Here is a 14667-nt window from a genome sequence, read left to right as displayed (position 1 = left end):
ACTCTGAATTCTTTCTTCAGTAGATTGCCTATCTCCCCTTCACTTAGTTGTTCTTGTGGCATTTTATCTTATTCCTTCATCTGAGACATATTCCTCTGCCATCTCATTTTGTCTGACTTTGTGATCACAGTTTCCATTCAGCAGGCTAAAGGGTTTTAGTTCTTCTTGCTTCTGCTGTCTGCCTCTTGGTGGATGAGGCTGTCTAAGAGGCTTGTGCAGCCTTCCTGGTGGGAGAGGCTGGTCCCTGCCCACTGGTGGGTGGAGCTGGGTCCCTCTCGTGGGCATGGCTGTGTTAAGGGTTGTGTTTACTGGAAAGCTGTGTTCTCAGGAAGACTGTAAGTAGCCTGTCTCCTGATGAGTGGGCTGTGTTCCTGCCATGTTGGCTGTTTGTCCTGAGGTGTCCCAGCACTGGAGCCTACAGCTGTTGGGTGAGCCCAGGTCTTGATGATAAAATGATGACCTCCAGGAGGGCTCACACCAATGTGTACTCCCCAGAACTACTGCCACCAGTGTCTTTTTCCCCACAGTGAGCCACAGCTGCCCCCCACCTCTGCAGGAGACCCTCCAATACTAGTAGGTAGGTCTGTCCCAGACTCTTATGAGGTCACTGCTTCTTTCCCTGGGTCCTGGTGCACATGAGACCTTGTGTGTGCCCTCCAAGAGTAGATTTTCTGTTTCCCACAGTCTTGTGGAATTCCTGAGATCAAACCCTTCTGGCCTTCAAAGTCAGATTCTCTGAAGGCTCCTCTTCCTCCCATACCAGACCCCCAGGCTGGGGAGCCTGATGTGAGGCTAAGAACTTTCACTCCTGTGGGAGAACTTCTGTGGTAATTTTCCAGTTAGTGGGTCGCCCACTTAATGGTATGGGATTTAATTTTATTGTTATTGCACTCCTCCTATCAAGTTGTTGTGGCTTCTTCTTTGTCTTTGGATGTAGGATATCTGTTTTTTGGTAGGTTCCAGCATTTTTTCTTTTCTTTTTTTTTTTTTTGTCGATGGTTGTTCAGCAGTTAGTTGTGGTTTTGATGTTTTTGTAAGATGAGCTCACGTCCTTCTACTTTGCCTTCTTGTCTCTGTCCTTACTTATGATCGGTATTTAAATATGTGTGTATTTGTGTGTATAGTGATAGATATATCATTATAATTATTATAGTAAAATGCTCTGAAAGCAAAAAGTACCCTCGAATTCCTATTTATTCTACTATACATCCAAAATATATCCCCAAATTTTCTACATATCTCTATCTCTATTTTTGACTCCTGTGAAGTTCAGGAGTCCCCAAGACCACCCTCACTTCTGAAACTACTTGCGAGTTTCGGGACCCCCAGGACATCCCTCATGTTTCATAATTTGTGGAAGAATTCACAGAACTCAGCAAAGCCACTTTACTCGTGAGTATGGTTTCTTACAGTGAAAGGATTAAAATCAGCCAAGGAAGAGGTGCACAGGGCAGAGTTCAGGAGAGTTCCAAACAGAGAGCTATCCACTGTCCTCTCCCAGTGGAGTTGTGTGGAAAGCATTTACTTCTCCAAGAAACAATGTATGACAATTTGCGTACAGTATTGTCACCTATGGAAAGTCACTAAGCTTTGGTATCCAGAATTTTTATTGGGCTTCAGTCACATACATATGGCTGACCCCAGTCTCTGGCCCTTTCAAAGGCAAATTGATAATCACAACCCATGGCTCCCAGGTTAATAAGAACATTCTTATCTGACAGGACATTCCAAGGCATTAGAGGTGACCTCCCAGAAGCCAGGGGTATAGACCATTGTACAAGTTTACTGTACAAATCTGAAGTCTATGCAATCATCACTCTTCTTATAGATTAACTGCAAAAAACTAAAAATCTTCCTGTCTTCCTTATAGTCCCCCTCTCCATGAAGAAGCCAAAAAGATTTTTTTAAAACATAAAACGGGTCAGTTCCCTTCTGTATTTAAATGCTCTGTTAGCTTTTTATTACACTAAGAATAAAATCCAAACTCCTTTCCATGGCTTACAAATTGGCCATGATCATTGAGAGTGTGCCTCTGCAAAGGGCATGCCTACCTGATCTCATCTTGTCCCAAGGACCCCCTGGTGTCTTGTACTCCATCCATTCTATCCTTTCTTCTGTTTCTGTAAACTTTCAAGCTATTCTAGGTCCATAGCCTTTGCATTTTCCATCTCTTCTGCTGAGAACACTTCTCCCCAGCTCCTTACATGTTTAGCTTTTTTTTTTTTTTTTTAAGCCATCAGATTTTAGCTTGAATACAATGTCCTCATGGAGGTCTTTCTTTCACTCTGTCTGTAGTGGTTTTCTTTTCCTAGTCATTGTTGGTCACATTATCATCTTCTATTATTTTTGTAATGATATTTTCAAGTTCACTTTCTTAATATCTGTCTTTCTCCCCTAGAATTAAGTGTCCGTAGAGCAGTAACATTGTCTTTTTCTTTGGTACATAGAACAGTGGTTGGCACATAGCATTGACTCAGTGAATATTTATTAAACAAATGGCTGGCTTACTGAATAGTTCTCTTGATTTCTTGACATTGAGCTAGTTCCTCCACACTACATGGCATTTCATAAAGATAATGTTTTAAACTACTTGCGTTCAGGTTACCTTTCAGTGATACATTCGATTCTGTGGTGCCAAGTTATATTTGTCAAAATTGTAAAAGCTGTGTTCATTTATAATCGTCCATATAAGTAGAAATATTCATATTTTATGTTCATTGAATATGTGAAATATAAGTATCTAGGCTGTCAATTAACGGCTTCCAAATAGTTCAAACGCTAAAATAAAACATTCCTACAGAGAAAGGATCATAAAGTATTTGTTTTCAAATGGTATAATTTAATAAATTTTTAAGGTTTATTAGGAATTCTGTTTTGCTTCAGTTTTGTTATTTCCTAGCTTAGCTGCAGACGGAGACACATTTTTTATCAGTACATTTAAAGTAACATCTTTGATAGCTGCCACAGGGTCACTCAAAGCAGAACAGAAAAGTGCCTTATGTTACAGTCTGGTCCTTGGATGAGAAGTTTCAGAGCGGACATGCTTCTCAGCAAGTGTGTTGACATGCATATGAGAGCACATTCTACTTTTTATGACAGTTGTAACACATCCCATCTGTCTTTATAAGAATTTTTTTCTTCATTAACTGTCAGTCAATTGGATGTAATAGATTCTCCCTACAAATATCTATAAGCAACACTTCACTGTAGTTTAAATCAACAGGTGAACAGCTTTCTTTTAAAGTCATCAATGGCATTTAAAAATTGAGTTTTGAGAACACGGTTCTCAGAATATATTTTATGGTTTCATGACTGGTCTACTGGTGTTGTGTATTCTAAAAACAAACCGTATTCAGTTCGGTGATTGTAGGCTTCTAAAATATTGTTCCTCAAAAAACAATCATTTAAAATACATGAAGGAAGGTAATTTGTATGTACTTTTGTCAATCATTCTTTTTAATGTAAAGAGTTGGGAGTTTAGAAATAAATAAGAAATAAATTTATAAATGGGTTAAAGTCCACAGTATGTTTTATTTATCATACTCTTCAAAAACTGCTTTTGTATTTCTGAGGTTTGCAATTCCAGAATTATTCATTAAAAACTCATAGTTGTTTCTCTACTCATATTGAGTTCAGGCCTTATTTTTCTGCTAATGACTCACAAATCCATAATTTCAATTCTGCTATTTTACTTGAATTATAGCTCTGTTTTTACAAAAAGCTGAATATCAGATTCCCCTTACCCATCATCATAACATATTTATTTATCTCCTTTCTCCCCAAACTGGCTTTTCTATATAATCTCATTTCTGCAAGTGATTTCATTATTGTTTCAGTTTCCTGAGCTTGAACATGCACTTGTCCTTTTCACTTCACTCCATCTTCCTCCTCCATAGCAAAGAAGTCTTGTGAGATCTGCTCAGCAATGTCTTAGCTTTGTCCTTTACTCTCCAATCTCCTGCTGCTCATCACAGTAAAGCCCTGGCTTACCTCATAAAACTCCCATATTGGTTTCCTAGTTTCTTGCTTGAATAGACATAACATTTCATTGAGCAGATATAGCATTACTCTTTTGCTCAAATATCTACCAGTTAATCTGACCTAATTTATCTTTAGTTATTTTACCTTATACCTTTCTAATATGAACTCTCCACCTTAGCTCCATTTGAGATCCTCCCTATCCTCCTGTCTTCTTATAGCTCCCTCTCTGCTGGGGGTAAATGGGCCTGTTACCGGGGAGCCTGAGTGGGGATGGTTCCTGTGGGTCCCTGAGCAGATGGGAGCACCTCTGGGACAGTGGTGGAGCAGGGCTGGAGCCTGGTCACAGGACCACTGCTGTGTCTGCAGGTCTCAGGGCTTACCAGGGGTACAAATGCATTTGGCTCCCCCCAGGGTCCTGAGCATTCTCCTGCTAGGTCCATGGGTGGGTTCCTCGGTGTGCAGAACTGCCTCTGGACCATGGTAGAGTGAGGCTGGAACCAGGTCACAGTGCTTCAGGGTCCACAGTCAGGTCCTCAGTCAGTGGGCCTGTTACTCAGGGCACAACTGGCATGGGTCCTCCCGAGTCATTTGGTGGATGAGACTGGTGGCAGGACCATGGACAAGCAGAGAAGAAGCCAAGTCCATGGGGGGACAGGGGTGCTACTAGGTCCACAGCTGGACCACTGTTGAAAGGCCAGCCACCTGAGTCCAGCCTGCCTTCTTGAAGTGGCCCTCCTGAGTCTTGGGTTCCATTGGTGTTTTACAACCTATCAACCTGGGTTCCAAGGTCTCCCAAAAGGCAGTTTTGTTCATGGATGTCTGCCAAGTTGTTGTTACTGTGAGAGGACGAAGCCTGGGGACTTCCTAGTCCACCATCTTGCTGACATCACTTCCTATATATAATTTCAACTATTGCAATACACCGAATTTTACTGGTAAAATTTTTATGAGGGGAAAATTATATTTTCAAAAGAATTTGCTGTTTAACTGTAGCCTCATATTTGCAGCTTTTACTTTATCAACTTTAGATAGAAAGAGTGGAAGCTGGACACACGCGTTCCTCCTCCCATTTCTAAGCTGTGTACATTCTCTCCTGCATCCTCCTTCCACCTTCTAGTCTATCTTCCTTTCCTATGAATGGAATAGAGGGCAGGATTGGAAGGAAAAGTACTTGTCTGAATTGGAGAGGCTGTGCTTCATGGGATAAGATTATCCCAGCCTTCACCTACCTCTCTCACTCATCAGCGGTGTGTTGCTAGGGAAATTTCTAACCAAGTTGAAGCTCTTATGTTCCCTTCTATTATTCTAAGTATGATATAGTCTTCATAGCAGGATTGTAGTGAGGAGTAACTAGAATATGGCACATCGTAGGTACTCCCAACTATTCTAGTTATCGTAACAATGATAATTATTATTAGCCTGGATTATTAAATCCAGATTGAATTAAGAAAAGTTGAAGACTGTGACTTTTCAGATTGTGCTTATAACTTTATTCAAGAGGGGCATTGATGAATTCAGTATCACACCAGCTCTCAGCAGAATACCCTCCATCTTCCTTTCTGAACCTTCTCTTCCTCTTGCTCCTCTTACTTGCTTCACATATACTCAGTACCCTCATGTTGCTCTTTAGCTAACTTAAGCTCTACCCTTTGAGACCTGCATTAATTTATTTATCCCATTACTAAGTAATGAGAATTCTTGTTTCTTGAATAGTATTGCATAGCAATATGTCATCTAGTGAGAAATAATTAAGATAAAGAGTAAAGAGAAACTTCTTCCTCTTTTCTGTAGGGGAAATGAATATTTTGAAAGTGGAACTTGATAACTTATTTAAATTGCTAATTGGTATATAATTTTTAGAAGGACAAGTATATTAAACTTAAAGAAAAACTCTCTGAATTCATTACTCCCTTTCCCCTATTTCATTCGACTTATTTCTCCATTATTTAAAAAAATCTTCCAGCTTATAATTATATCAGTAATTTTTGTCTGCTTTTTACATTATTTTCAAAGCTTTCTTCTTGGTTCAAATGCCATATTTCATAGAGCTTGATCATTTTTATAACAGCCAGTGATTTTTCTCCTGTTTCTCTGATTTATTGTAAAAATTCACCATGGTGGTCTAACCATTCATACTTCCTTGAATAAATTCCTCTTTACTTGAATTCCAAAAATGTGTTTATAGGGCTTCCCTGGTGGCACAGTGGTTAAGAGTCCGCCTGCCGATGCAGGGGACATGGGTTCGTGCCCCAGTCCGGGAAGATCCCACATGCTGCAGAGCGGCTGGACCTGTGAGCCATGGCCGCTGAGCCTGCGCGTCCGGAGCCTGTGCTCCACAACGGGAGAGGCCACAACAGTGAGAGGCCCGCGTACCGCCAAAAGAAAAAAAAATGTGTTTATAGTACATAGTTCACAGTTTAACTTTTAAATTATTAGGTATAATATTAGGTGCAGTTCATCTTTTCATAGCGTTAGAAGTTTTTTTTTGTTTTGTTTTAAAAAATCATTTATTCAGCGTCATGATCAGACTATTACATTTAGCAATCAACAGCATGGGTGCAAATAAAAAAACTACATTAAAACCCTTTGTTGGAATGCTTTACACTTTCCACAGAACAGAAACTAAAATAACTTGTTATACAATTAGTCACAAATACAGTCCTCGAGTTTTTTTGCCCATACACATGAGTATTGTCTAAAACATGTCTTCTTTGTAGCAGCTAGGCCCTGCCACCACTGTGCTTGGCTGAGTTCACAAATCTGTTATAACCTGTAGCTTCCCTGTCACTTCTCTGGCTCTCCTCTCCTGCTAAGCTTTGTTTCCTGGCAGTAATCAAAACCTTCTGCAACTGCCATAGCTACTGCTGCTGCTGTAACCACCATAGCCACCTTGGTTTTGGGTTTTGGCAAAGTATTGGCCTCCACCACCATAGGGGCCAGAACTTCTGCCTCCAAAGTTTCCTCCTTTCATGGGTCCAAAATTTGAAGATTGATTGTTGTAACTGCCAAAATCATTGTAGCTTCCACCACCTCCAAAATTGCTTCAATCATTACCAAATCCATTATAGCCATCCCCACTGCCACTGTATCCACCACCACCGTGGCTGCCACCAAAGCCACCTCAACCACTGAAGTTTCCTCCACGACCAAAGTTGTCATTTCCACCAAAACCACCTCCATGACCACCACCAAAGTTTCCAGAACCACTTCGATCTCTTTGGCTGGATGAGGCACTAGCCATCTCTTGCTTAGATAGGGCTTTCCTTACTTCACACTTGTGGCCATTCACAGTGTGGTATTTCTGAATGACAGTCTTGTCTACAGAGTCATGGTCATCAAAGGTTACGAAAGCAAAGCTTCTCTTTTGCCACTGCCTCGATCAGTAATGATTTCAATCACTTCAATTTTCCCATACTGTTCAAAATAATCTCTTAGATGATGTTCTTCAGTGTCTTCTTTAATGCCACCAACAAAAATCTTTTTCACAGTTAAGTGGGTACCAGGTCTTTGAGAATCTTCTCTTGAGACGGCCCTCTTTGGTTCTACAACTCTTCCATTCACCTTGTGTGGCCTTGCCTTCATGGCTGCATCCACCTCCTCCACAGTGGCGTATGTGACAAACCCGAAGCCTCTGGAGCATTTGGTGTTTGGACCCCTCATTACCACACAATCTGTGAGCATTCCCCACTGCTCAAAATGGCTCCTCAGACTCTCATTGGTTGTTTCAAAGCTCAAACCTCCGATGAAGAGCTTCCGCAGCTGTTTGGGCTCTTAGGGTGACTCTGACTTAGACATGACGGCAGTGGAGGTGGGGGGGTGGGGGGAGACGTCAACGATGCTTACTCGGTGGCGTCCACGAGAAGAAAGGAGAAATCTACTGAACGTATCTCCGTTAGAAGTTTTTAAACGATCTGTGAGATCTTTTAAAATTAAAGGAGTAAAAGTAGTGAATGGTAAAAAGAAAATTCCAGAGCTCAGAATTTCAAACTTTAAAACATTAATAAAATCAATTTTCTTCTTTTTCACACAACCATACATTAATAAGATGAATAAAATATCTTCCTAAAGAACCTTTCTTTCTAAACAGGTGATCAAGTGAAATGGACTGGATACTATGGCTTAGTGTATAACCTGCTGAAAATGTCATGGGAACTTCGAGGAGATAAGGAGCAGGATGGACTTAGAAACACAATATGGCAAATGTTACAGAAAACAAAGGATCATGAGAAAGATGGGCAAATCTGTAATGCAGTAAATATTGCCCAGGTAATATAAAACACTGGCCATCAACTGGTACGTCTGTCACCAGGAAATATTTGTCCTTTGTCTCTAAGGAAAAAGGAATATTCATATTCAGTGAATATCAGTGATCCACTGTTGAGAACATGATTTTTAAAAGTTAATACTGACCTATTTTTAGTTAAAGATAAGAGGGGATAATAAATTATTTAGTGAACTTATTTAGAAGTTTTTCTTTCCAGCGTTAGACAATATAAATTGCAAATCTGGACTCAGTAAATCTAATGTCTTTTTCTTTAAAGTTAAAAACGTATTTTACAAATTCTTGGTTTTTCTAGCTGTTTGAATATTCACATTCAAAGGAAATCATTATGAAATTAGCTATCCATTCTTCATAAAATGCAAATATTATTTTCCAGTGATTATCCATGTGGTATCCTATGATATTTCAAAACTCCATCAAATAGTTTTTTTTTCTCTGTGTCTTATTTTGAGCCAGGTTAATTTGTTATTCTAAAGTACACTTTTTTCTGTCCCTGAAAGTTTCTGGTTCTTTCTAGCTTGCACAGATGCAGTTATCACAGATGCAGTTATCCTAACATTCTTTTCTTTTTAATGTTTATTTCTTTTATTTATTTCTTTTATTTTATTTTTTGGGCTGCATCTGGATCTTAGTTGCGGCACATGGGCTCTTTTGTTGCGGCACACGGGCTCTTCATTGTGGTGCGCAGGCTTCTCTCTAGTTGTGGCACGTGGGCTCCAGAGCGTGTGGGCTCTGTAGTTTGCAGCATGTGGGCTCTCTAGTTGCGGTGCGTGGGCTCAGTAGTTGTGGTGTGTGTGCTTAGTTGCCCCGCAGCATGTGGGATCTTAGTTTCCCGACCAGAGATCAAACGCTCGTCCTCTGCTTTGGAAGGCAGATTCTTAACCACTGGACCACCAGGGAAGTCCCCTAACACTCTTAATATACTGTTTTCCAATAATAATTACAGATGTGAATTAATGTTAACAAGAAAAGCAAAAATGATTCACTCTGCTTAATTGATTGTCCAAGCTTATGGGTGGGCCATTATTGCAACACAAAATATCTACACTCTAGATCCTTAGTAGAAAACAAAATCTTAAACTCTTTGTTTTTGAACCATAAGTCTGATTTGGAGTAACGATCTTTATGGAGGACTATCTGAAAATATGCAGTCCATCCTTTTCTCTAGATTTCTAATATTTTTTTCATGGAAAAAGACAATCAGATTGCTGCCCACTTCAACAGTGTTTTGGATTTCATGGACTTGCTTTCATGCAACTTGCTTCATCTTTGTCCTTGGTTTTGGTGAGAAACACAGAAAAAAAAAAAAAGAAAAACAAAGAAAATTATTGTACCTATTACAGTGGTGACCACTATATCACCCAGTATCCTCTTTACTGGGCTTTAGGAAATAAATCCTTCTTAGTTTCATGTGCTCTCTGAACATTATTATTGATTTGGATAAATGGTTTGCTGGAGCTTAAAAAAATGAGAGTCAAATTTTTGACCAGTTTCTGAGAGAAATAGAGGATGATTAGTTCATCTCACCCAGTCTTACTTTTTTTTTCTGTTTCCATGATTCTTTCCATTATTTGTTATTATTTATGTTATTATCTGCTTTTGTATCTATTTTTATATTCCATTTCGTATCCCAAACGGATTAGACTGCAACTAAATAAATAAGCTAACTCAAATTTGTCATTTCTATAATTAGAATTCTATTTATACGCCTGTTTTCAAGCCCAGTCATTTAGGTATAAGATAGCTTCTTTCTTCAAAATTTTAGTAAATATCTGTAGATAATTACATTTGAAATTCATAAGTCAGTTAATCAGACATAGTAAATATTTTTTAGACGCTAGATCCAAGTGAAGACCTTATTACTCAAGCAGTCAGCACTGAGAATAAAGGAATAAACAAAAGCTTAACCACTAGATGTGCTAATTAGTTTTCAGTGCTTAGTGAGGCTTCTGAGAGATGCTTTCATTCATTTTAAATAGTAAATGTGTCGGGAAGGCAAGTTATCCTCAGAGAAAAATCTAAATTAGAAATTTCTAAAAGCAGTTATATTAATTTATGCATAGTACATATTTAACATAAAAATAAGTTTAATTTGCATTAGGTAGATTAAAAGATATCTTATTATAAATGTGGTTTATATAAAGTTTAGCTAGAGAGAGACGTATTTGGATTATTAAACAATATAAATAATATAATATAAATGTAAATAAATGATAAATTATAAAGTATCTAGTTGGTAAAATATCACTTAATTTAGTTTGATTCTCTTATTTAATATTAAGATACTATGAGTATGTAAAGTGAGAAATTATATAAAATTTTCACGAAAAACAGTAAAAAATATGAAGCAAATGTGAGTACTTACTAAATCTTTTTTGCCATAGTGAATTCTGTGGAAGAAGCGAGGATGTCCAAAAAATAACCTTTACACAATAAATTTTACTGTTTCATCCAGAAGACCTATTTTTCAGAAAGATAGGGAACAACACAAATGGAATATTATATATGTAGCTGGCCCCATGAAAGTTCATAGCACAAAATGGGAGTTCAGATAAATGTTTGCTCTCTAACTTTTTTCTACTATTAATGAGGAATAAATTACTATTATCTTTTAGTAGTATTTGAGCTGGAAACTTAAATGATGAGATACATGAAATGATTCAAAGAGGGAGGGTCAAGGAAAGCATCTTTCAGATAAGGAAATGGCATGAGCCAAACATAAATAAGAATGCTTTAAGAGAAAGTCATTGGTTGACCTTGCCTTGTTGGGTAAAAAGGTTTGGATTGGGCAGTATTAGGCATCAAATTTGAAAGCTATGTTTTGGTTACCAAGCTAAGGTCTTAGAGACTTAGGGATGGTTTGATAAAACTGGAGATGCTAAGTAAAGGAAACAGTTTGGGGAAAAAATTGTTTGTTCTTATTGGATTTTAATGGTTTGGTAATTTATGTTGGATAAAAATCATGTATATAATTTCCTATATATTTTTTTAATGAATTACTGCTTTGGAACTTGTGGTACACTGTTAGAGTAATTTTCCCCAATTTATTCAAGGCTCCCTATATCCCATCCTTCCTTCCCCACTCAAATTCTAGGCTTGACCATGTGACTTAATTTAAACAATTGTAATGCTATACAAGTAGAGATTTGAAAAATGCTTACACATTGGTGCCTGCCCTCTCTTGTTCTCTTGGCACCCTGTAACTGATATGTAAATAAGTCCGAGTTAACCAGGTGGAAGATGAGAGACAACATGGTAGAGAGACAAGCCATCCTAGTTGTTTCACGGACACCTCCCAAAACTAGCCGGTCCCTACCTGACCTAAGAGTTGATCATAGACACATGAATGAGAGGAGAAGGCACATTCTCCTGTGCCCAGCTCAGATTGCTGACCTTGGCACTGTGGACTAAATAAATGGTTGTGTTAAGCCTCTAAGTTCTGGGTTTTTTGTTTTCTTACATAGTAGGAGTTTTCTGATTGAGTGCTACCTAAATGAGATTTTAATCTGCTACATTGTTCAGTATAAATGTTACTTCTTTCATACTTATCATTTTTTAAAAGACACTAATAATAATAGCTAAGATTTGTTGGGCATTTACTTTGTGCCATGTGCTAAACACTTTACATGCATTAATTATTTAATCCTCAAAAAAACCCCGTATGATACATGAGTTGTTATAGTCTTGATTTTACTGATGAGGAAATTGAAACTTTAAATAAGGACAGTTAAACTTTTTGAAAGGTAAAGTAACTTGCCCATGGATACTGTGGTAGATTACATTGTTTGATTTTCTTATGTTTAATAATCATTGCATTCCTAGAAGAGAAACACTTGATGATGTAGTAATCTTTTTAATATGGCTATATTTGCTTTGATATTATTTTGTTTAATATATTGCATCCATAATTTTTTTTTACCCTTCAGTAAGATTTATTTATGCTTTTAAAATCATCTTTGAAATATATAGGACTTAAGTAATAATTCTTCTTAAGGTGTTCCTTTATTTTCTTTTTTTGTATTGTTCTTATTAGTTATCTATTTTATATATATATATATTAGTGTATATATGTCAATCCCAATCTCTCAATTCATTCTACCACTACCACCCCGCCATAATGTTTTTCTTATAATGTTTTCTTATAAAGTAAGAGTTTATGTCAAAGTTATGCTGAACTACTAAAATGACTTTGGAAGTGATTATCTCGCTCTTTTTTTTTCTATTCTCTGGAAGAATTTTGTAGTATTTTCATGATTTCTTCCTTAATAATTTAAATTAATTCCTTGAATTCCCAAGTGAAGACATTTGGTCATGGATACTTACAGAAAGGTTTTTAATTTGTGGAAGAATTTTTCAGTTATATGCCTGCCTAGACTTTATTTTTCTTTGCATCAATTTTGGTTGTTTTGTCTCCCTAAGAATGTGTTTATTTCATTTGCATTTTTAAAGATATTTTATAAAGTTGCTCACAGTATCCTTCTGTGATATTTTAACATCTTTAGAATCTGTCATGATACTCTTTCTTTTGTTCTCCTTTTAGTGTATCGTGCCAAGGGTTTATGAACTTGTTTTTGAAAAACAAGTTTTGATTCTCTTGATACTGATACTTATTACTTCTATTTTGAACCATTGGTTATTGAAGTTTCTTAATGGCTACATATACGGAGATTTTGTTGTTATATTTATGATTTTTGATTTCTAGTTTAATTCTACTGTGTTCAGGGACAATAGTCTCATCATTATGAAATGTTCTTCTTTATAAAAAGTGTATCTTTTCTATTATGAGTATACCACTGTACCTTTCTTTTGTTAGGGTTCTTTTGGTTAGTATTTGCATGGAGCATCTATTTCCTTTTTTAAAATTCCAAGCTCTCTGAATTCTTACATGTATATATCTTTAGAGAAGCAATATATTTTAACCTGAAAATTATTGACTTTATATTTGAATGCTCATTCTGTTTACACTTAATGCCATTAGAATATATTTGTGTTTATTACTACATCTTTCTATTTACTATTCTGTTTGTACTTCCTGTTCCTGGCTCTCCTTTTGTGTTTTTCTTTTTTTTTTTTTTTTTTTTGCTTTTCAATTCCATTCTTTTTTATTGAAGTATGGTTGATTTACAGTGTTACATTAACTTCAGGTGTACAACATAGTGACTTGATATTTTTATAGAGTGTATTCCTTAAAGTTATTACAAACTATTGGCCATATTCCTTGTGCTGTGCATTATATCCTTGTATCTTATTTGTTTTATACCTAGTAATTTATACCTCTTAATCCCCTTTCCCTGTCTTGCCCCTCCCCACCCCTCCTCCTCACTGGTAACCACTAATTTATTCTCTGTGTCTGTGAGTCTGTTTCTGTTTTGCTTGTCATTCATTTGGTTTAATTTTTAGACTCCATATGTAAGTGAAAATATACAGTATTTGTCTTTGTCTGACTTACTTCCCTAAGCATAATACCCTCCAGGTCCATCCATATTGTTGCAAATGGCAAATTTCATTCTTTTCTATGGCTGAGTAATATATATATATAATACCACATATTCTTTTTTTTTTTTTTTGCGGTACGCGGGCCTCCCGCTGTTGTGGCCTCTCCCGTTGCGGAGCAACAGGCTCCCGACGCGCAGGCTCAGCGGCCATGGCTCACGGGCGCAGCCGCTCCGCGGCATGTGGGATCTTCCAGAACCGGGGCACGAACCCGTGTCCCCTGCATCGGCAGGCGGACTCTCAACCACTGCGCCACCAGGGAAGCCCCCACATATTCTTTATCCATCCATCTATTGATGGACACCTAGGTTGCTTCCAGTTCTTGGCTATTGTAAATAATGTTGCCATGAACATTGGAATACATGTATCATTTTGAATCAGTGTTTTTGTTTTCTTGGGATATATACTTAAGAATGGAATTGCTGGATCACATGGTAGTTCTTCTTTAAATATTTTGAGGAACCTCCATACTGTTTTCCATAGTAGCTGTACCAATTTACATTCCCACCAACAGTGTGCTAGGTTTCCCTTTTCTCCACATCTTCAGCAACATTTATAATGTGTTGTCTTTTTGATCATGGCCATTCTGACCTGTGTGAGGTGATAGCTCATTGTGGTTTCAGTTTGTATTTCCCTGATTAGTGATGTTGAACATCTTTTCATGTGCCTATTGGCCATCTGTATTTTTTTTTTTTTGGAAAAATGTCTAATCAGGTCTTCTGCCCATTTTTTAGTTGTTTGTTTTTTTTTGATATTGAGTTGTATGAGCTCTTTGTATATTTTGGATATTAACTCCTTATCAGACATATTGTTTGCCAATATCTTTTCCCATTCAGTAGGTTGTCTTTTTTTGTTGTTGATGGTTTTCTTCACTGTGCAAAAGCACTTAAGTTTATTTCAGTCAATTTGTT

The 14667-nt window shown here is 37.3% G+C and overlaps 1 protein-coding gene and 1 pseudogene across 1 annotated transcript in view; one reads left to right on the top strand and one right to left on the bottom strand.

Annotated features, from left to right (window-relative positions):
• TMEM232 (transmembrane protein 232) overlaps positions 1–14667 on the top strand; it is a 379423-nt gene that overhangs the window by 59000 nt on the left and 305756 nt on the right. Inside the window, 1 exon segment of the mRNA XM_065873677.1 lies at positions 8069–8247. Within this exon segment, the coding sequence (XP_065729749.1) occupies positions 8069–8247 (179 nt within the window).
• LOC136120625 (heterogeneous nuclear ribonucleoprotein A1-like) lies at positions 6815–7776 on the bottom strand (annotated as a pseudogene).

This window comes from Phocoena phocoena, chromosome 3, assembly GCF_963924675.1.
Source record: "Phocoena phocoena chromosome 3, mPhoPho1.1, whole genome shotgun sequence".
NCBI classification, from domain to species: domain Eukaryota; kingdom Metazoa; phylum Chordata; class Mammalia; order Artiodactyla; family Phocoenidae; genus Phocoena; species Phocoena phocoena.
This window is presented reverse-complemented; position numbering and strand designations above follow the sequence as displayed.